The sequence below is a fragment of the Acanthochromis polyacanthus genome, chromosome 15, assembly GCF_021347895.1.
Source record: "Acanthochromis polyacanthus isolate Apoly-LR-REF ecotype Palm Island chromosome 15, KAUST_Apoly_ChrSc, whole genome shotgun sequence".
In the NCBI taxonomy this organism is placed as follows: domain Eukaryota; kingdom Metazoa; phylum Chordata; class Actinopteri; family Pomacentridae; genus Acanthochromis; species Acanthochromis polyacanthus.
Window position 1 is genome coordinate 10,717,295 of NC_067127.1, and position 20,414 is coordinate 10,737,708.

Here is a 20,414-nt window from a genome sequence, read left to right on the forward strand (position 1 = left end):
TACATAAAAAATCTAAGGGGTGAAACATCTATTGATGTTTCACCCCTTGGTATCACCCGCATTGGTATCACCTGTGGGCACTCAACTTCTCTAATTCTATGTTTTATGACTTTATAAGATTGCGATACTGAACAGATGAAATATTTGAGTTCCTTCTACTTCTAGCCATAGTTGTGCTGTTTACAAAGAGGTGCAGGATGTTATACTGCTGTAAAAAAAAAAAAGGGCCCACATTGAGCAAAAATGCTTTTGGTCCAGACGGCTAAACAGAAACTAAAGCCCCAACATAAAAACAAGATATTTTTGTAAAAATTTTGCACATGCACCATTATGTACAGGTGGAATAGAACTTTAAATTACTTTTATTGTTGAGGAAACTCTTTTTATATGCAGTTTCTTATCACTTGTTCCTAATGCTTAATTTCCTCATGGATAGTTGTGTGTTACTTTTTGTAATATTCTGACGAGAAGTTAGTGAAATAAACATAAAGTCAGCATTAGTTCTGCTTCCACTTGGCCGGAATCAAATTCACTGCTTTACACTGAACACCAGATTTCACTTTCAGACTGCCTGCAGTAGTTTATGTCGTCTGGTGACGGTAAAAAAAACCCCACAAACACATGCAAGGATTCCCGTCAGTGCACAGACGCGTGCCTCCTTATTGCAAGACGTCATCCGGAAATGAGCCTCGTGATGAAACAGTGACTTCTAGGGAAATGATAGGAAACTAAAGCAGACAACCATAATCATTGAGCTAGACACAGACGTAAAACTGACAACTGAAGTAGGGAAGTTTGTGAATCTGCAGGTATGACAACAGAAACAGCCTGTGGCAGATTGGACATGGCAGTGCTTGTATCAGTACAGCTTCCCTGCAATAAATGGCATAAACAAACCATGATCTTCTTAGGGCTGATCGATCTGCCAAATGCAGATTTAAAAATCAGGCCACCATTTTTATTTTTTTTTTAAATAAGCGCACAAGTTGCTGCAGACAAGCCGACACAAGATTTCCTTCCCAGACACAGATAGCTGAAATTCCACCGCACAGCCTCAACTCCTCAGAGAAATGTCTCTCGAATCGTATAAAACAAATGCCGACAATGTCGAGTAGGCCATTATAAGCACACTCTTAGCCTGCAAATACAGCTGGCAGGCACACAGGAAGACACACACACAAGACACAGAGAGAGAGAGATATATAAGCAAACATTGCATTCATTAGCTCCTCCATCCTCAGAGGTCATACTCACATATCCTCACTATATCAAACAACAAAGAGTGCCATCAGCAGAGGACGTTGGCCTTTATGTGGTTTCTTGTCCCCGTCAGTGTCCGGCAGCCACTTAAAGAGGAAATAGGGTCTGACTCTGAGTGGGCAGCTGGCCAGGAGAGCAGAACCAGATGAGAAATCTCAACTATGTGCAGTAACAACAATCACCGAGAGCTTGGCCGACCACAGACGTCTACGCAAACCTACAATAACTGTGGCTGGGGGGGCAGATGGACATTATATACAGCGATACAGAGAGGTCATGCATTTTCTACAAAGCTGTTGCCTATTGTTTCAGCATTTCTTATTTAAGGGGATTATTTATTTCCTTTTCGAGAGATGAATTACCGAAAGTGCTGCCCCAGAGTGTCAGCCTGCAGCATCTGTGTGTGCATCAGAAAACCACATCACAATGAGGTAAAGCGAGACTGCAGGAGAGGCAGGAAACAGCCCCAGACTCTCTGTGTGTCTCTGTCTCTGTCTACAGATCTACAGCTTTTTGCATGTGTCTGTGTGTGAATGAGCAGGTCTGATTGTGCTCTCATCAGCAGGATGTGAGCTTGTGGTTTTCCGACCGCCACCTCCTCCTCCACCACCTCCTTCTCCTGCTCTGTCCGTCATCTGCCTTCATCTTAGGCATAATTACATCAGTATGTCCAAACAGGATATGCTAGAAGAGAGACAGTGACCATCGTATTAAGAACAAGGACTGTGTAGATGGTGGAGTCAGGCTATATGGCAGAATTATAGATGCAATACTAATCCAAAAGCAATGAGAGCTGCAGTCAGAGGCAGATCTGAGTACCCGAAGTCAGTCCTGGGGACGTATGATAAAGGCAAAGGGAAATATGGCAGCGAGAGAAAGAGATCCAAAGATATGGTGAAATATTTTAGTGACTCTACAGAAAAGCCACATTTCCTCATTATCTGCACTTCGGGTTCCACATGACGCAAGTCATTATTTATGTCCTGTGTGAAAAAGTCAAGCTACAGATAATTAGTTCGGCACAGTGGCCTCAAACAAGCTGCATTATTAGTGTCTGAACTCTCTGACCCTCGAAGCCACGCAGAAACAAACAAGTAAAAAAAAAAAAAAAAAAAAAAGCAAAGACAAGAGAGGAAGGAGTGGCCAAGACTCATATCAGAAGACTGCAAAAAATATTTAGTTTCAAGAGGGAACTCACAGCCTCTGTGACAGCAGGAGGCAGAGCCCACCAAACAGCTTCTTTATAGCTAGCAGCACTTAGTAGCTGCTTAGAGAAGCATTAGCTCTGGCACCCACTGGGAATATGAACACCCTATCTAAAGTGTAGGAACATCTGAAACAAGTTTCTCTCTTGCTTTAAAAAAAAAAAACTTTCAATATCTAGTGGAATGAATACTAACAGCCTGAGCCCTTGGTTCTGTCGGATGTTAAAACACATGCAGGGCTTTTTAAAAATGAGCCTTTTCAGCAAGAGACAAAAAAAGCTGAGGTGGATGACAAGGCTGTAAGTGGAGGCTCTCTGAGTTACAAAACACCTCAAATTATGAATCAAACTATCACAGTGGTGCGGGAATGCCACACCACGCACTGCTGTCCTCTCCAGTCCGGCCTTACAGGTTTAAAGCTCTGCCTTGACATGTGACTGCATTAATCTCCCCCTCTCTCCTCCCCCCAGCTGCAGATTTGACACAAAGCTCTGTGATTTGGTGCATCAGTCGATGATGTGATATGCTAAGCTGTGGACTGAGAGGGGAAATATATATTTATATACCGGGCTGCTGAGGCCTTGTGTGTACATCTGGAGTTCCTATGTAGCAAACCGTGGCAGCAGGAAACCACCACTTTCACTCCAACGGCGCAGTTAAATGCCAAAGCACATGCAGCAACATTGAGAAAAATAAAACCACCGCGTGACAGAGGCTTTTGTGAGTTCATGTGTACTGACTCAGACCTGATATGACATTTTCACAAGGTCCTGTACCTTGGCTATCTGTTACCAAACTGTGCGACACTGTGACAACGCGCACACAGATAACAATGCTGGTGGGAAGTTATACAGTATTTCTGTGCACCCCCGCTCATCCTGAACAAAGGGCAGCAGCACAGGGAAACTGGGTCAACCTTTCACACTGAAAATACAGGATTCAGAGTCCCCTAGAGATAGAGCAGAATACACAAAAAACAGACAGAAAAAGATGAGCAAAACAAACAGAACGCACCCACACACAAACGCAAATCCGTAACTCCTGACATTACTCTGATACCTCTGCTTGACACCCTACATAGACGGGCTGCCTCACTTCATTTAGCTCTCTATTTATCCACTCCTTTCTTCCATATGCACACACATAAACAGACAAAAATCACACATTCCTGGCAATTCTTTCATCCCTCGGCTACTGCAGCAGAAGCCATCACCACGGAGACAGAAGGCCTCACCATAACAACCACTGAATGGAAATTACAATGATCCTCCCCCCCTCTACTTTATTATCGTTCTTTCTTTGCCTTATGTATGATCAGCTGCTGCATGCATGAGGTAAACAATATCTGAAACATTACGCAGCGTATGTGCCTGAGTGGAAGCTGCAGCAGTGACAACAATCATGACAGCATCGACATGAGCAGCATCAACACAAAGACGATACAAAGACAAACAGCCACGACAGCATCAAGAGCAAGAATAAGTACCTGGATCTTCATTTTCCAGCAGGAATTCATGTCAGGATCCTGAAGCCGCCTCACACACACACACAATTACACATACAATCACACACACACACCCTCACACAGACAATGGTTGCTCAGGGAGGTTACATCCCCCCCTTCTGTAAAATCCTCGAGGTGAGCCGAGACGGAGGGAGAAACTGAAGGAGAGCCAAGCCTCTGCAAATACGGAAGTGGAGCCGCGGCAACAATGTCAGCCGTCGCCGTGGCGACTGGAGCTACGGCAAAACGCAGAAACAAAGACAGACAGAGGAAATGATAGAGAGAGAGACAGCAGAGGGAGGGAGAACAAGTGGCTGCCCTACATTTTCTTTTCACACACACATACAAACACAGAGGCTGCTGCTCCTGCTGCTGCTTGTCCAGGCTTGCCTCTCAGCTGCAAAAACACACACACACAGTCAATCCGCTACTGTAATCCCATTGGTCGAGCCACCACTTCCTCCAGCTGATCTTGATGAGAAGTGGGGGAGGGGCAAACTGTTGTTGAATCATTCAAAAGAGGGAGGTGGTGTCCTTTAAATAGACTCCCTCTGCTCTGCACACTGAGCTTAACCTCAAAGTACCTCCCCCCTCTAACCCGACTTAAGCCCGCACACACACACACACACACACACACACACACACACACACACACACACACACACACACACACACACACACACACACACACACACACACACACACACACACACACACACACACACACACACACACACACACACACACACACACACACACACACACACACACACACACACACACACACACACACACACACACACACACACACACACACACACACACACACACAGAGGGCTCCTGCTAAATCCTTCACTGTTTTAAAGACAAAGAGTCAACCACCAAACCTGTCGAAAACCACTATCACTGTCAACCAATCGGAGAGGCCGTTACTGCTGTCTCCGCCAATCCCCAGCAGGCTGTGAGGGATGCGAGGTGGAGCAGAAATGACAAGAGGGTAATTTATCACATACATCCTCGCGACTGCGTTCAAGGACAAAGCCACAGCACGGCACGATCGCTCAAAAACTGAGAAATACTGCAGGTCATCACAGGCCAAAGTCCAGTAATAAGCACACCAATTAAACCTTTTGATACAGCAATGATTCACTAGCTAGTCTGGTAAAGAAAGAAATAAAAAAAGCCATGATGCTAACAGGAAGGATAATAAAAAGCTGGCAATGCATGACAGAAGAAACAAAACCATCAGCCATGTGAAACTTGTTAAAGCATGTGAACATCCTTTGACCTGCCATCATCATCATTATCATCAATTTTTACACTTTTATTTTTCACTGGTTGAAATACTACGAAAATACAATGGAAACTCGGTAGTCAGTCTTTTCATCAGCTGAGAGCGTCTGTACACTTCTAAAAGAAGAGTTTGACGCAGATCAAGCAGTGTTTTCAGTTTACATGTCAGGGGCAGTTCAGGTCCTTTCCACTGGATAATAAGCTGAGCAGCACTTTCCTTTCATTGAGTAACACTACTTAAACAGCTTTGGCCTTCAAATACAGTCTTATAGCAGATCTGCTGACCCGGCTCGTGGACTTTGGCCAGATAACACAACAACAAGGTGATTTCAAATTTTAAGCCCAATAACAGCAGTCACATCAAAGCATTAGTACAGAAGGATCCGACACAGAGTGGTGGACAGTACGTTTACTTCGGAATAGATTAGAAACAGAAATACTCCACGTTTTTCTCTACTATTTCACTTTACAACAACTAGTAAGTTTATTTGCAGATCAAGATTTAACAAAACTTACTGTATGATCGGTACATAAATACAACATTTCATCAGTATGTAAAGCTGCTCTGACATTCAAAATCTCTTCAATAATACTAATCAGAAAGAACAAAATCATGATAACATGATTAAACACACTAAATGGGGAAATTCAGCTAAAAGTAGTGTTCTTACGAGTACTTAAATTTTATTGACAGATTTTGAAATTAGCGCTTTTCATTACCTGGCTCATGAGCAAAGAAAAAAACACAAGTTTCTTAACTGAAATTATACATATTTATTATGACTGTAAGCCTACAAAGACCAAAAACATACTAAAGGGTGTGCTGATCAGCAAACGATAAGTGCTAGCGATCAATAGGAAGTGTTGCAATATGTGAAATTTAAACTAACAAGGCCAAAGCCAGACACACAAACAGAGAGGCTGACTGTTCTCTGACAACAGCATGGTGCTGAGAGAATGAAGAGAAGGATGAAGGAGGAGACAGTCAGCTTTTAAATAGTCCTGGGAGACTGCCCAGGTGCTCCCAGTTGCACTGAAACACTCCACCTACCGGGGGCATGCCAGGCAACAGACAGCAGCAGGCGAGGGAAAACACAAAGCAGGCTGGGCTGAAGCAGGAGGAATGACAGACTTTCATTTGAAGCAGAATATATTTGTATTGCAGCATCAGTGGTTCTACTTTAGGTAAAATATATGAGTATATTTTCCATGACAGCTGACTTTAGTTCTCCTGACACCAGTTTTGACACCTCAGTGGAGGTTATCTGCAAATACAAATATCCATTCCGAGACCAAGAAGTTTAAAATATTGAGTCTGTAGAACAGCAAATATAGGTCAACGCACTGAAACCAATATCAACACTCATGTGGTTTATCCTTTTCAAAACAAAGCCTGATATGCTTTGCTCAGGCAATATTCAGTGAATCCCATCTGTGCATCTCCATGTTAAACAAACCTGCACAAAGCAAACTGCTCCACCGAAACACTTCGGAGAGTTTTTGTTTGTGTACTTTAATAGCGAGCAAAAAGTCGTAATAAGCAAAACAAGAGCCAGCACAAACCCGAGCAGTTTGTAAATGAACACTGTGAAATGGGATCCAGGCAACAGTTAGGGTAAATAATGAGGCAACAGCAAGCAACGAGAGAGAGAGCGATTTCACAGCGCGACGAGGTTTGTGTTAGTAACTAACGAATCCATTCAGAGTGACACACTTTCTAAAGGTGGAGATGATGCATCCGATTTACAGCTTAACCACGACGTCTCAGGGCTTGTCAAATAAGAAACACAAATCTTTGCAGGTTTTAAGACAAACTGATGCGACTCAGACATCCGGACTGTGAGAAGAGGATGGAACCACCAACTGCAACATGATGCAAGTGTAGCTTTCTGGTAACAACCCCTTCACATTAGCATAAAAACAATGTGTTATCATAGCCCTTGATAGAAAATATTAGGATGCAAGGGTGCCACCTTCCCTGGTCCAAGGTGTTACTTGCTCCAAAACTATTATTAATTAATACAACCCATTCCTGTCGTCTCCGGGCAATCATCCCCAAGTCACTGACACAATTCAACCAATCGCCGGCTAAAGATAGCCACATAAATGCAGCCACCGCTCTATCTGCTGAAAACATTTTATTAACCACAAGCAGAATCATTCAGCAGAAGAATACTGATGACTGCTGACAAACACCAGAGAGCAAAGACTCTGTCTCGCCCACGAAATCGATAAAATCTCCCCCACAAATCTCCCTTGAGGAGAACTTTGGTGGACAAACTAAAGGCAGAAGAGCTTGAAGAGACTAAACGGTTTGTCAGAGAGGCCAAACACTGTAAACGCAGCTATGAAAAAGCTTTATTTTTCTTTCCAGGCTGACTTTTTGAACACAGACCGAGACATTTACATGACAAAAATCAAGAGCATTGGAACACACAGCTGCAGGAGATCAAGTCAAAGGTAGCAAGTCAAAAGTCTGAGCTGAAGTACTTGATATTCTATGTGCAGAACATAAACTTTCCTGCATACTTTTAATTGGCAGATATCAATAACAGATATGCGAGCAAATATTTCAATGATTGTACATCGTGTTTCCAAAAACAGAACTTTCAAATGCAGATTTCATTGATCTGGAAGGAAACCTCTGGTGTCAAAAACATATAACAGCTTACGAATAAAAATAATAAAGTAATGGATGTGACACCTGTGCCTATAGAATACCAATAAAAGTGTGACAAACAGTTTAAAAGAGGAATATTGTGCATGATATTGGTTTTATTATTCTCAGTGGGTCAGTAGTTGTTCCTGTAGAATTTAGAGGAGTTAAACAGATTGTTTCAGTACGAAAGAAGAAAAGTCCCAACTCTTATAAATATGTGGCATCAAATTTTGAAAGTAGCACAGTGTTTTCGAAAACGAATTTATTTGACATTTTGCATCAATGATATATAGTCAGTTACTAGGAGCATTTGGAAAAGACTCCCCAAGAAAATCTTTCACCAGCTGCCGCTGATCAGAACTGATCAAATCTAAGGCAAGAAAGTAGAAAGTCAGAGACCCACGAGAAGCGGCGATGGAACAGTTTGAGAGCTGGATGGAAGGGTAAAGACAGAAATTTAAGGCAAATTGTGAAGGGACAGAGAGAGACAGAAAGCGGAAAGAGAACTCTTGACAGCCTGATTTCTACAAAGGGAGAAACATGTCAGATATCCCGCTGGGCGTGAAATTGAGCTGTAATAGCCTTTTCAGTTCATATTCAAATACAGTCATGCATACTGATAACTACAACTCTACGGCTTGTATGCCTGCTGCATCAATCAAATCTACCTCCAATTAAGAGAAAGAGACAAGGGATATGAGAGGGAAATGAAGGGGAGAGATGGTCTGTGAAAAAAAAAAATCTAACTCTTTGGAAATTATTTCAAGTTTTTTCTTATTTAATATTCTGCAAAATGTTGAATAACTGCAAAGGGTTCCTTTGCTACTTATCTGCTGTAACCATATGCAATGCTTTGATCTGAGGCTTTGCTTTTCATTTACATATCTCCGTGTAATGCAGCAGAGGATTGTTTCTGAGCCTTGTGTATTCACGGGACATAATCTTCAGAGCCAAAATACACAAACGCAAACATTAAGTGGGCCGTCACTGCGGCAGCACGGCCACAACACAAAGCCATCAATTCACCAACCCTAAAATAACAAGTGGCTGACTGGAGCAGCTTTATTGATTCGCAGCTCCCTCCCCCCCAAAACTACCCACCGTCCTCTTGCCCCCCCTATCTCGCCATCTTTTCAATTTTGACACCCAATGGAGCACATCTAGCTCGACCTGCGAAAGCCGATGGAGATTCGCTAAAAGGGACTCCTGCCGTGAGCGCACGTGACCGTCAGCAGGGCGGTCTGGCGAAGCAAACTTTCAAGTGACCTCTTTCTGGGAGCCACACTTTCAAAGGCTATTTCTGTCCGAGCTGCCGGGCCAGGACTGCAGCGTGCAGCTGATTACTGTGCTAAACACACAAAATTCAGCATGCGACTTCCACTCTGGTGGCAAAGAGACACAGATGCAAACAGTAATTAAAGATGTAGGAGGAGGTCCCCATGGAAAATGAATTAAATGAATCATTCAAGAAAATTAGAGAACAGGAGTGAAATTAAACTGATAAACTGCACTATGCACACATCATTATCTTGATGTGGCTGCAACAATTTATTTTTAACTACAGAATGATGGTGGTATGTTCTGAGGCTCCAAGTCTGAGAAAATAAAACACAACGCAAACAAACTTTTGCTGCTTGTGTACAGAAGCAATGAAAAGTAACAATAGGAAAGCTGCAGAGCTTATTTAAGAGACAAATTAAAATATGCCTACAGTTGCAGGTCTTAAATTGGATTATTACAGATTTGCATGTACTCTGTACTGTGCATGCAACATCTTTCACATGTGTGTCATCTGTCTCAAAAGAATTGGAGGACTTGAACTGGTGTCATTCTAAAGGTTTTTCTCCTAAATTTACAAACTAATAGATGGACAGAAAACTAATGTGACAGAAGCTCATATTTTACCAATATGTTCTGGATTATGGACTTGGAAACTGCTGTGGGAACCCAGACACAAAGAGGCAAAAGTTGCTTAAGTAATTTGTGAATTTATGAATGAAATCTGTGCGATATTTCAATAAATTTACCTCAATCTGAATAAATTAAGCTTGTATTTCAATGGAGTGTACGTCATACTGGAGGATCTGGAGGCGGCATCATGCATGTTTAAATTACTTTTTAATACCAGGTCAGACTAGCCTCAAATTAGCCTGTGAACATCATAAACACTCAATTTTACTCAGCTGCAGTCTTGACCAATCTGTCCCTTGTGGTGGACATACAGAATGAACTCATTGTTCTTCTCTGAGAGCGTCACACGTGATGCTGAGTCTCTTCAGCGTCTGAGTATTTCTCATAGACTTCAGTGGAGAGCAGTAAAAGCTCCATATCTCTAATGAGTGACTCACTGTTTCTGCGTACATCAGAACATGCTGCACTTAGAAGAAATAAGGAGGCAGACATGGTCACAGGTTGTTATCAGAGCAGTCAGAAAGGACTTTATGTGACTGATCGGAATGAAAACCAAATGAGATCACAGTAAAAGGCAAGTATGACAAACTGTTCATATCTAATATTTAACAAACTGCAACAGCATTTAAAGGTACAAGCATGTGGACCTCAAGAGTAGTAAGTTTGTTTGTGTTTCACAGTTTCCCCTCACATTTACACATTAACGCACACACATACCTATGCTAACATGCAATCTAACCATCTGGACCAATCTTAGGCTCAGTGTTTTAGAGCAGCTGGGGATCAAACGTTCATTTCTGTGGTTCGTGGTCGACCCACACAGGAAAAACTGTTCTGTTCTCAATATGAAAACAGCTGCGACAGATGAGAAGATAAAACCCAGGGCCGGGGTTGTTATGCTCAATAATGTTTAACCAAGACTGAGTGAATCCTTGAGTGGATCCTCAAGTCCTTCACATGAACAGGAGCTGGATAAAAATAATGTGATATCTTTCAAAAGGCTAACCCAGTTAGGGGCAGCGTCACCCACTCAGTCAGCTGTGGGTGACAGTCCTAAATTCTTCCAGAGCTCAGGAAAGCTGCTCTGCTCTTTATCGGGGGCAGACAAGTCCCAACCATTTTATCTTCATTCTTCAAATCCTTTCCCTGGTGATAGAAAAAAATGTATAGTTCTGAAACAGTTCCAATAAAGTGCACATTTTAACTTTCTGTCTCTTGTTCAGTTTAGCTTTCGACTGAGTGTGTCCCTCACCAAATTCCACAGTATCTCTGATGAGTTAAGGCCTGGGACTCGAAAAGACAGATTATCTTGTGTTTAAAGTTATCTTCTCACAACTTCTACTGACATCCAGCCTCACATTTTGATGATGTAAAGTCAACCAGATCCACAGGAAGAAAAGTAGCACCAAATCATGTTGCTCCCTCCACTCTACTCCCCGCTGTGCAGAGCTCATTTTATACTGCACGTTCTTTGACAACAATACAACCTTAGTTTCATTTGTCTGCAAAACATTTTTCCAGCAGCATCGCTGTGGTGCAGTGATGTCTTCTTGGAGAGCAGCAGTCTTTTCCGAAGCTCCATGCAGCCCTGCATCATAATTTTTAGACTCAGGAACAGAGATATTAACCAGATTCTATGATACATGCAAGCCTCTAGCGGTTACTTTGAAGTTCTTTGTTACCTCATCGATCATGTTCTCTAAAAGTCAATTCAGCAGGGCCTTCACCTCTAGAGAGAATAATCACAGGAATAAATCATCTCCATTTACAGCCACAGTGTCTAACTGTGGACTGATTAATATTTAGACTCTTTGAGATCACTTTGTAACCCTTCTCAGCTTCTTGCAAAACCAGAAAATCTTGATCATAGTTCTTTTTGTGAGGTATGGTTAACCATTTACCAGAAAATGTTTCTGGTAAGTAGCAAACTTTTTTCCTGTTTGAGAGGTGTTTTTTGATCAGTGAAAACAGCTCTAACACACAATGTTGATGTTGTCATTAGCAATCATATCGAAGCATCAGTAAAAGTCAGAATTTTTTAGTTTTTGGAAGACATTTCACCTCTCATAAGTGTTTCAGGAGAATCTACCCAGAGATATGTCATTGGCCTAGTTTTACAAACTACACTATGAAGGTCTGAAGGATGCATTCAGTACAGAAACGTAAAATATAATGCTGTGTGTTTGTTCATAATTGCAGCTTCTATGAAAATCTAAATGTAGATAATTCCAAAGGGTTCCCCTTTTCCTGCTACTCTACACACATATCACATTGAAGATATTTGCTACCCAGCAGCCACACCAGCATCTTTTTAATGTCTGCCAGCATCCGTGTTTATCAGTGTTTGGAAAAAGCACAAAAAAAGCACCAGCAGCATTTACTGTGCAGGCTTAAGCATCAACTCTATCAGTATCCACATCAGCACCTGGGGCGAGTGATAACCTTCTAAATGAGATAAGTATACCACCAGTGCTGTAGGCTCTATAAGGAGCATGGGACAACGGCACACGCTGGCGACAGACATAGATCCTGTGCGACACTTTCAGCAGGGTGGATCAATGAATCCTAAACGCTCCTCAAGTTGCAGTCGAGAGCAAGTATGATGATAATCTAACTCACCTAATTAAACATCTACGGTGTGCGTGTGCGTGAAGAGAGGAGTCATCAGAAGTTATTGGGATGCAGACAGTGACTCAGAGCTCATCCAGCTTTTTAACTCTCAACACGGCTGACCTGATGTTTCCAGCGTTAGACGGTTAGTGTGTTCACAGGGTCAGATGAATGAAAATGGCTGAAACGTTTTCACAGATACTAAAAATGAAAAGAGAGCACCCACCAATCTACACGGTTCTGTTAGAGGAGAAGTAATTACAGTGGCTCTATGAATTCTTTGAAGTAAAATCAATACGCAGGCAAAGTCCGCCTTTCACTCTATGTCCTATAAAAATAACAGCCTGATGAAGGAAATTAAGAATGCTATCATGTTTTCCTCAAATAGGAAGGTAGCTTAAAGAGTTTTACTAAGGTCACCCCTGCCTTTTTATTACTTTCTCAGACTTTTTCAGCCTTTGCAGGAAATGAGAATGCAGGATTCTTCAAAGCCTCTGTGAACACGGCTGACGCACTTTTTCCAAGACCACTGCAGAAATAACTTCAGTACTTTAACCCTCTGAACCTCAAAACCCACCAGCAGGTTTGAAAGGAATTTTGTATTTGCCAAATTGACAAAATTATACCATTCATCACAGCTGGGTAGATCTGTGACGTGTTGCTCGGTTGGGAAATGTGACCAAATCTAAGTTTAAAATCATGATATTTTATCAAATCCCTTTATTCCATTTTAATTTTGCATTTGCATGGACTAATTTCTTTAAAAATAACAATAAATCCTGCATTTCTCTGCACAACTAGTGACTCATGAATGACTCAGCTGTGAATTTCAGAGACGTTTCTGCTGAACTGGGCTGAACTGCAGGTTGTGTACACACAGAGCAGGCAAGAAGGTGTAACTGGTAAATTATCTATAATACATATAGACTCACCATTTTATAAAGACTGATAACACCTGTGGGCACTTGAAATATGTTGTTTTGAGATTTTTTTTTCCAATTTATATTAAAGAAATAAGAATGAAAAAAATCAACTTTCCTTATTTTGAGATTCATGACATTAGAACTTTCTTATACTGTACAAATGGCATTTCTGAGGTCTCTACTTCTAGCCATGGTTGTGCTGTTTCCATAGAGGTGCAGAAAAAATGAGCCTGCGACGAGTAAAAATGTGATTCAGAACAGAAAATGTCCAGAAACTGCTCTCGGTTAAAGGGTTAAAAAACAAACACTGGTGCAGCCCCCTCCCCAGTACCCTCTTCACTCCCTTCTGGGCTTCGTCCACCAGCTATGACATCATCGGTCATCGCCTGCTGTTAAACAGATGGCGCCCCAGTATTGACCCCGGACAGGTGAATTCTACATTGCAAATATACTGATCACAGCATTTTAAATGCACGCAGACTCAGAAAACGGTCATTTCCTCAGGAACCACAGCTGCTCTTTTACTTTTCCTGCTCTCAAAGATCTGATCAGGATTTCAGAGTCGTAAGCAGCTTCTCTGCAGGACGTGAACCGTCAGCAGGGGGCTCCTGGCACACAAACATGCCTGGGGTTACAAAGCTGCCTCTCCTGCATCTAATCCTGCATCCCTTCCTTCATCCGTGGCCAATAGGTTAAAACAATATCTGAGAGTCTTTTGAGCCATTACACATTTAATGACAGTGCAGGTAAACAGCGGTGATGCAAAGTTAAAAATGGCACAAAGTTGAATGGCTTCACCTCTGATGTAGCTGAGCACAATACTACGAGCGTCTCTTCATACAAAAGCAAACTACACAAAAAGGAAATATAAATAATTCCTCCAAGTCCAACCATCAGAGGATTGCATCTTCAGAGGTGTTATTTTGCCAATGAACAAAAGACTACAGCGAACAGAAACTCCTCAGACGGTTTCACATCTTTCCAACTCATCCTCTTTGTAGCATTACAAGCTTTGATGTTTTTGTATTATATTGGGATGCAACTCTGTTCACTTGTCTACACTACATCTACCTGAGGCAAGTAACCTTGGATTTACACACCCTCTTCCTCTCCCACATCTGCACGCCGATGATGGACGAAGAATGAAGCAATGAATCTGTCCTCCGTCCACCTACTCCAATGACCACTGTAAGGTCCAACCTCATTTGGCTTCCAGAAAAATATGGTCCAGAGCAGCAGCAGCAGCAACAGCAGCAACACCACCAGCAGCAGCAGCAGCAATTTACATTTAAAGGCTGTTCGTCTTACATGCCACATGCCTGCAGTTCACTGAAAGGTACATTTGCATTTTGAATACAAAAAATGCTCAAAAGCTCAACATTTCAGCCTGAAGGCAAAAACCGGGAAGCCCAAATATTTTTGATTTAAGTGCTGCAATTGCTTGCAATTACAAAAATTAACAACTCAGATTTAAGCTCAGTATTAGAAAGGGAGAAAAGAGACATCCAGCCAGGGCAAAATCTCTCCAGTCTGCAGGACAGACAGTACGAACCCATCAAACATCATTTACTGATGACAACAGAGGCGTTGCAGCAAAATGCACATTCAGCCTCATATTGACAAGCCTTGCAAAAACAGAGGGTCAAAGATCTGCTCTCGGATCAAATACACCGCTAGCTCTACTGCCCCCTGCTGACAAGGTCCTGCACATACCCTCCACTCAACTTTTAAACAACAGAACACAGAAATTAGTCCAAACCGTAATTTAAAGTTCATTGTTTCCTAAAAATGCATTCATGCAAAGTTTTCTCTGCAAAAAATTCAAGCTAAAGATTGAAGATGTTGCCTTTTTAAAGAATAATTTCTTTGAGTAGTCCAAGTAGATTACTAAAAAACTATGCTCTGCAGACACTTTTTAGGTACAACAGGAAAATTTTATGCAATCTAACAGACATACAATCATATAATCTCTCTATATTAAGCTTAGGGCTACACAGTGGTGTAGCGGTTAGCACTTTCGCCTTGCAGCAAGAAGATCACTTGTTTGAATCCCGGGGTGGGCCTGGGATCTTTCTGCATGGAGTTTGCATGTTCTCCCTGTGCATGCGTGGGTTTTCTCCGGGTACTCCGGCTTCCTCCCGCAATCCAAAAATATGCTGAGGTTAATTGATGACTCTAAATTGCCCGTAGGTGTGAATGTGTGTGTGCTTGTTTGTCTGTATATGTGGCCCTGCGACAGATTGGCGACCTGTCCAGGGTGTCCCCTGCCTTCACCCGAGACAGCTGGGATAGACTCCAGCACTCCCCGCGACCCTAGTGAGGATAAAGTGGTGTATAGAGAATGGATAGATGGATATTAAGCTTATGCTACTTAGCTTTTGTTAACTTTGTTCATTTGTGTAAATTTGATTATATTTTCATTATTGCTGTCGCACTTAGATGCTATTGAAGGCTTTAATTTTTTTCCTTCCCATTTGAATGCCTGAGGTGGGACAGAATATTACAAACATCTTTTAAAATAAAGCAAAACCACCACTAAGTATGGCCTCGGTGCAAAGACTTACACCAATCAGCCACAACACTAAAACCACTGACAGGGTGAATTATATTTCATCTCATTGCAGCACAATGTTCTGCTGGAAAATCTTGGCTCCAAGTATTCATTTGGATGTAGACTGTTAAAGTCTATGGGTCTTATACAGTCTAGGGCACCACCCACGTACACATGGTTACAGACCAAGCACATACCCCCATGGTAACCACACTTACCAATGGTGTGACAATGCACAACACCGCAACAACTGCTCAGAAGGAACCTGTGGAACATGACAAAGAGGCAATGACCTGGTCTCCAAACTCATCAGACTCCAATCTGAGCCAGAACAAACCAGATCCATGACGCCCCGTAACCTACAGCACTCAAGGATCCACTGTCAATGTGACAGAGGTGTTATGTCCAAAGGGTCAGAGCTGGTTTTTGGCTGCAGCAGGGGCAGCGACCCAACACTAGGCAGGTGGTTTAGTGCTGTGACCAACTTGTGTATAATATTTAAAGGAGAACATCAACAAAAATGAACATTACAGGCATGTAAACAGAAAAACCTGACAGAACTGTAGTAATGGACCGGTTGTACAGAGCAGCTGTAATAAAGTGGACACTTCATTTGTATTATTCACATAAAAATAGCTTCTTAGTTGCAATGATTTTAATTAAGAGTGAAGCAAATGGACACTGCCACTCATTTATTTGTAATCACAGCCAAATGACATAGTTCCTTCCACAAAACCAATGGGGATTCATTAGCAACCAAGCAAAATACAGAACAAAGCAAAGCAGCACAATGCAATCACTGATGCAGGTTTTTCCTGTCTTTTTTACATAACTACAGGATTGCTGCAACTTCTCTACAAGACAGATCACCTCTAGGTGACAACATGAAGCTCCTCCCTTTCCCTGCCTTCCCTCAAAACTCATCATTCTCCTCTGCTGAAGTCTCAAACATCACACCTCCACTAACATCACAGCTGTCTCGACCTAAGCTTAATGTAGTCTTTCGCATCCCTCTACCTTATTATCGCCTGTCACACATCCGCTGTGGTTCTCGATTGACAGCAGACAAGGTACCGGCTTCACATCCTAACTAACCGCTGCTCATCAACATGTTTGCCCCGTTTCGGCTCCATATGGGCGATTCAGCTCCGACGGCATCGCTGGAGATTGTTCAGTGCTGCGTGACACAGCTGTGAGGGGCTCATGATGAGGCTGCGGCAAGCTGTTGTGACTTCCTTCAGATCATCTTTATGACACTACAAGACAGCACAATGACGATAAAACGGATGAGAGGCGCATCATGGTGTGAAACAAACCACAGCCATATTTCAAACCACAATGCCGTGTTTACATGGCACACTTATGATTGACTCAAACTCCTCCTCTACCCCCTGGAGGCTCGTTTCAACTGTTACAGCAACAATGTCACACTCCAGAAATGCTGTACTCCATGACTGCTGTGGCTTACATTAAGCGGAGGGGAGTGTGGAGCTGCAGCACTGAATGAGCGACTTCCCCGGGACATAGGTTGTCTGTATGAAAGAAAACTGCACAGCAAATCAAACCGTAACTATTAGGCCAAAATGATCCACTTCACCTCGGGTTAGGAGGAGAGAGACAGAGAGAAAGACGGAGGAAGGTGTGCAGAAGAGCAGACTGCATTTTACAGTCTGTCTTTTGAAGTGATAAGCACGAAGGCGAAATCCCATCGCTCCCAACCGGCCCACACTCCAACATTCACTTTTTCTGCATTTCCATCTCCCTCTGCTGCCATCTGAAACACATTTTTTGCTATTCCATTTCATCTACATGTTCCAACCACTCTCCATTTACTCAAACCTTCTTCCAATCATGGCTCAAGTCTCGCTCCACCCTGTCAATATTTGTCTGGTCAGCTTTCTGTCTGTGTACAGACAGCTTTAAGCAAATATCTTTGGTAAAGAGCAGCAATTCGACCTGAAATGGGACCAAAATCGGTCCTCAAATAGGCAGCAGATGATGATCGTGTCCTGACGACGTCCTTTGGCTTTTAAGGCAGTTTTCGATTGCTTGTTCAATCTTTTCCTCTTTCATCACACTCTTAAAAGTTCAACAAACTTAGAGTACAGAGATTCATGAGCTTTTTGCCCCTTTCTCTCAGCTCTGAGTCAACAGCATGATGCAGTGAAGTCACTGGTAAACACAGACACAGGAATGATTTTTAGTGCGAAACTGACCAAGGACTGCTCTGTTCCAAGCTGAAAAAAAGCATTGTTTCCATTTTGCAGTAAATCCCTAAACGGTGATTACTCACAACACTCCGATAGGCATGCTGGTTTTCACATTTTCAGAGATGTAATAATCTATTTAGGCTTTATGAGAGACCGCAGGGTGGAAAGACATTAATCAGCCAATTAGAAGGATATCAAACGCCCTCAAGAAAAGGAAAGTGATAACGTTTTTTATGGAAACAACATCTTTTACATTCCTCTTTCATGCTTTTACACATTCGGCATTTCAGCATTTAGAGCCGTTTGTTCAGCGGAGTAATCCAGCTCCCTGGGAGATCAGCAGCAGGCTTTAGGTTTTGTATTCTGTAGGAGTACTTTGAGTCATCAATAGGAGCAATGCAACAGATCCTTTTCCACCAGCCACTAAGACACCTTTGTCCTTGGAAAGTCTTGTGTCATCACGTATCTTTGTGTATCGTCGCAAGGCAGTTTCAGCTTTCAGTGTTTGCTTCGATGTGCATGTGTGTGAGTTGCGTGACGCACTCACATACACGTTACATGCTCGACGGAAGCGCAATAGGTTTGCTGCCAATCCAAGAGAAAAATCCTTTTTCCCCTGTCCACATCTGCACACTTTCTGGAGTCAGAGTGCACAGCCTAAAAGACAGCTTACTCTGTTCTGCGTGTCAACAGCGGATGAACACCATTTCTGTCAAATCACACAAAAATACTATTTAAGATGAACTTAAAAAAGGCACATTGAGGATTAAGTGTCCACTCAAGAGGCAGCTGTTGAGTATTTGAGCAGTTTGGCATTGCTCAACAAGCAATAACTCAACAGATTCATAAAGTGACAATGACCTCAGAGAGAAGAGAAGAATATGTTCCCTCAGATAAACACCCTCGACTGTCCTTCCAAGACGCTACGCAACTCAATTCAAGGCCTCAATTTGTTTAGCAGTCGACACGAAACAAACGAGCACATAAAGAGTTCAAGTCTGTACAAAACATTCTCCAACATTTGTGCTAATATAAGCACTGTGAGCTCCTGTGTGTCAGTGTGCCAAAAAAGCAATTATAATCACTGAGTGGGTCAACCTTAAACTGGATAATGGGAGTTTTAGAGAGGGGTCTATTCCTTGAAAACTTATAAAAGGAGCTCTTGTGGTGCAAAGTAGAAAGATTAAAAAAAACTGCACAGGTTTAGGTGGCAGCTCGGTGAAGTCCTTGGGAGGTGGTTTCCATGGTGATGACATATTCTCTCAGCCTGCTTGTCCCCCATGTTTGTCTTGTCTCGGTGGCCTGAGATGTTCATGTTTCACATATAGCACATACAAATCTACTAGGGAGCCTGAGGGAGGCCAGGAATGTGACGGGACAAGAGGAAAGGAAAAAGTGTCTTCCTGTATAGCAGCATTCAAAAGACACGGTCTGATTGCTGTCACCTCCTGGCAGTGTGACCTGAGGCGATGGATACTGGAGCAGCCACCAGCCTCCTTAGGCCTGTGTGGAAGTTCAAATAAACACATCAATCAACATGACAGGGGACTCACAGCGAGGATCCACAGCTCCTACTCCTACACATAGGCTTCACCTTAATTTCATAGCAGAGACATTTTTCTGATTCGACTTGTGAAAGCCTTGAGATCTGCAACACGGGACACTGGTTTAGAGGGTGGATGGGGATGGTATCAGTCCTCAGACAGCCCACTACCTGAATACTCATTGAAGTAGCAAAGCGCAAAACCACAGCGCTCCTGGCACATACAGCTTTTGACAGCTCTGACAGAGGCAAAGCTGCGGCACGTCTGTAGCGAGCAGCAAACTATTTCTCCACATTCTGCCTCAGTCCTGCCAGTGGTACGCTTATTCGGTCTTTGCTCGGTTTCTACGGCAACAACAGGCTCCTCTCTCGCTTTCACTTCCTTCGTGCTGTTTACAACGGACCATAATTGCGCTCCCTTTCACCTTATCTTTTTATTCTCTCACCTGGCCCTTCTCTCTCTGTGCTTGTTCGCCGTGCTCCACCTGCACTCGGCGTCTCTTCCTGGTAGATGGAGGTGAATGTCAATGCCTGGCCGCAGTCCTCTGCACTCCGCAGTGGAAACCTCATCAGGAGACCAGGTGCTTGTGCATTCAAGCAGCTGCACCATCCACGGGCTAAGGAGGGAGAAGATGAGCACCGTGCAGACAATTTCATGGGTTCAAGAGTGGCTTATGACCCATGCTGCATGTCGCCGTGTCTCTCGGCTCCCGTTATCTTTATTGGCTGCCACTCGTGTCTTGAA

General features: G+C 42.8%; 1 protein-coding gene across 6 annotated transcripts in view; it reads right to left on the minus strand.

Annotated features, from left to right (window-relative positions):
- marchf8 (membrane-associated ring finger (C3HC4) 8) overlaps positions 1 to 20,414 on the minus strand; it is a 93,729-nt gene that overhangs the window by 33,125 nt on the left and 40,190 nt on the right. Inside the window, exon 1 of one of the 6 annotated variants that reach the window (XM_051959822.1) lies at positions 3,952 to 4,462. The exons of the other annotated variants lie outside the window; for them this stretch is intronic. Within the exon in view, the coding sequence (XP_051815782.1) occupies positions 3,952 to 3,981 (30 nt within the window). The 5' untranslated portion in view covers positions 3,982 to 4,462. Of the gene's footprint in view, positions 1 to 3,951; positions 4,463 to 20,414 lie in introns of those variants that run through there. 6 annotated transcript variants of the gene reach the window in all.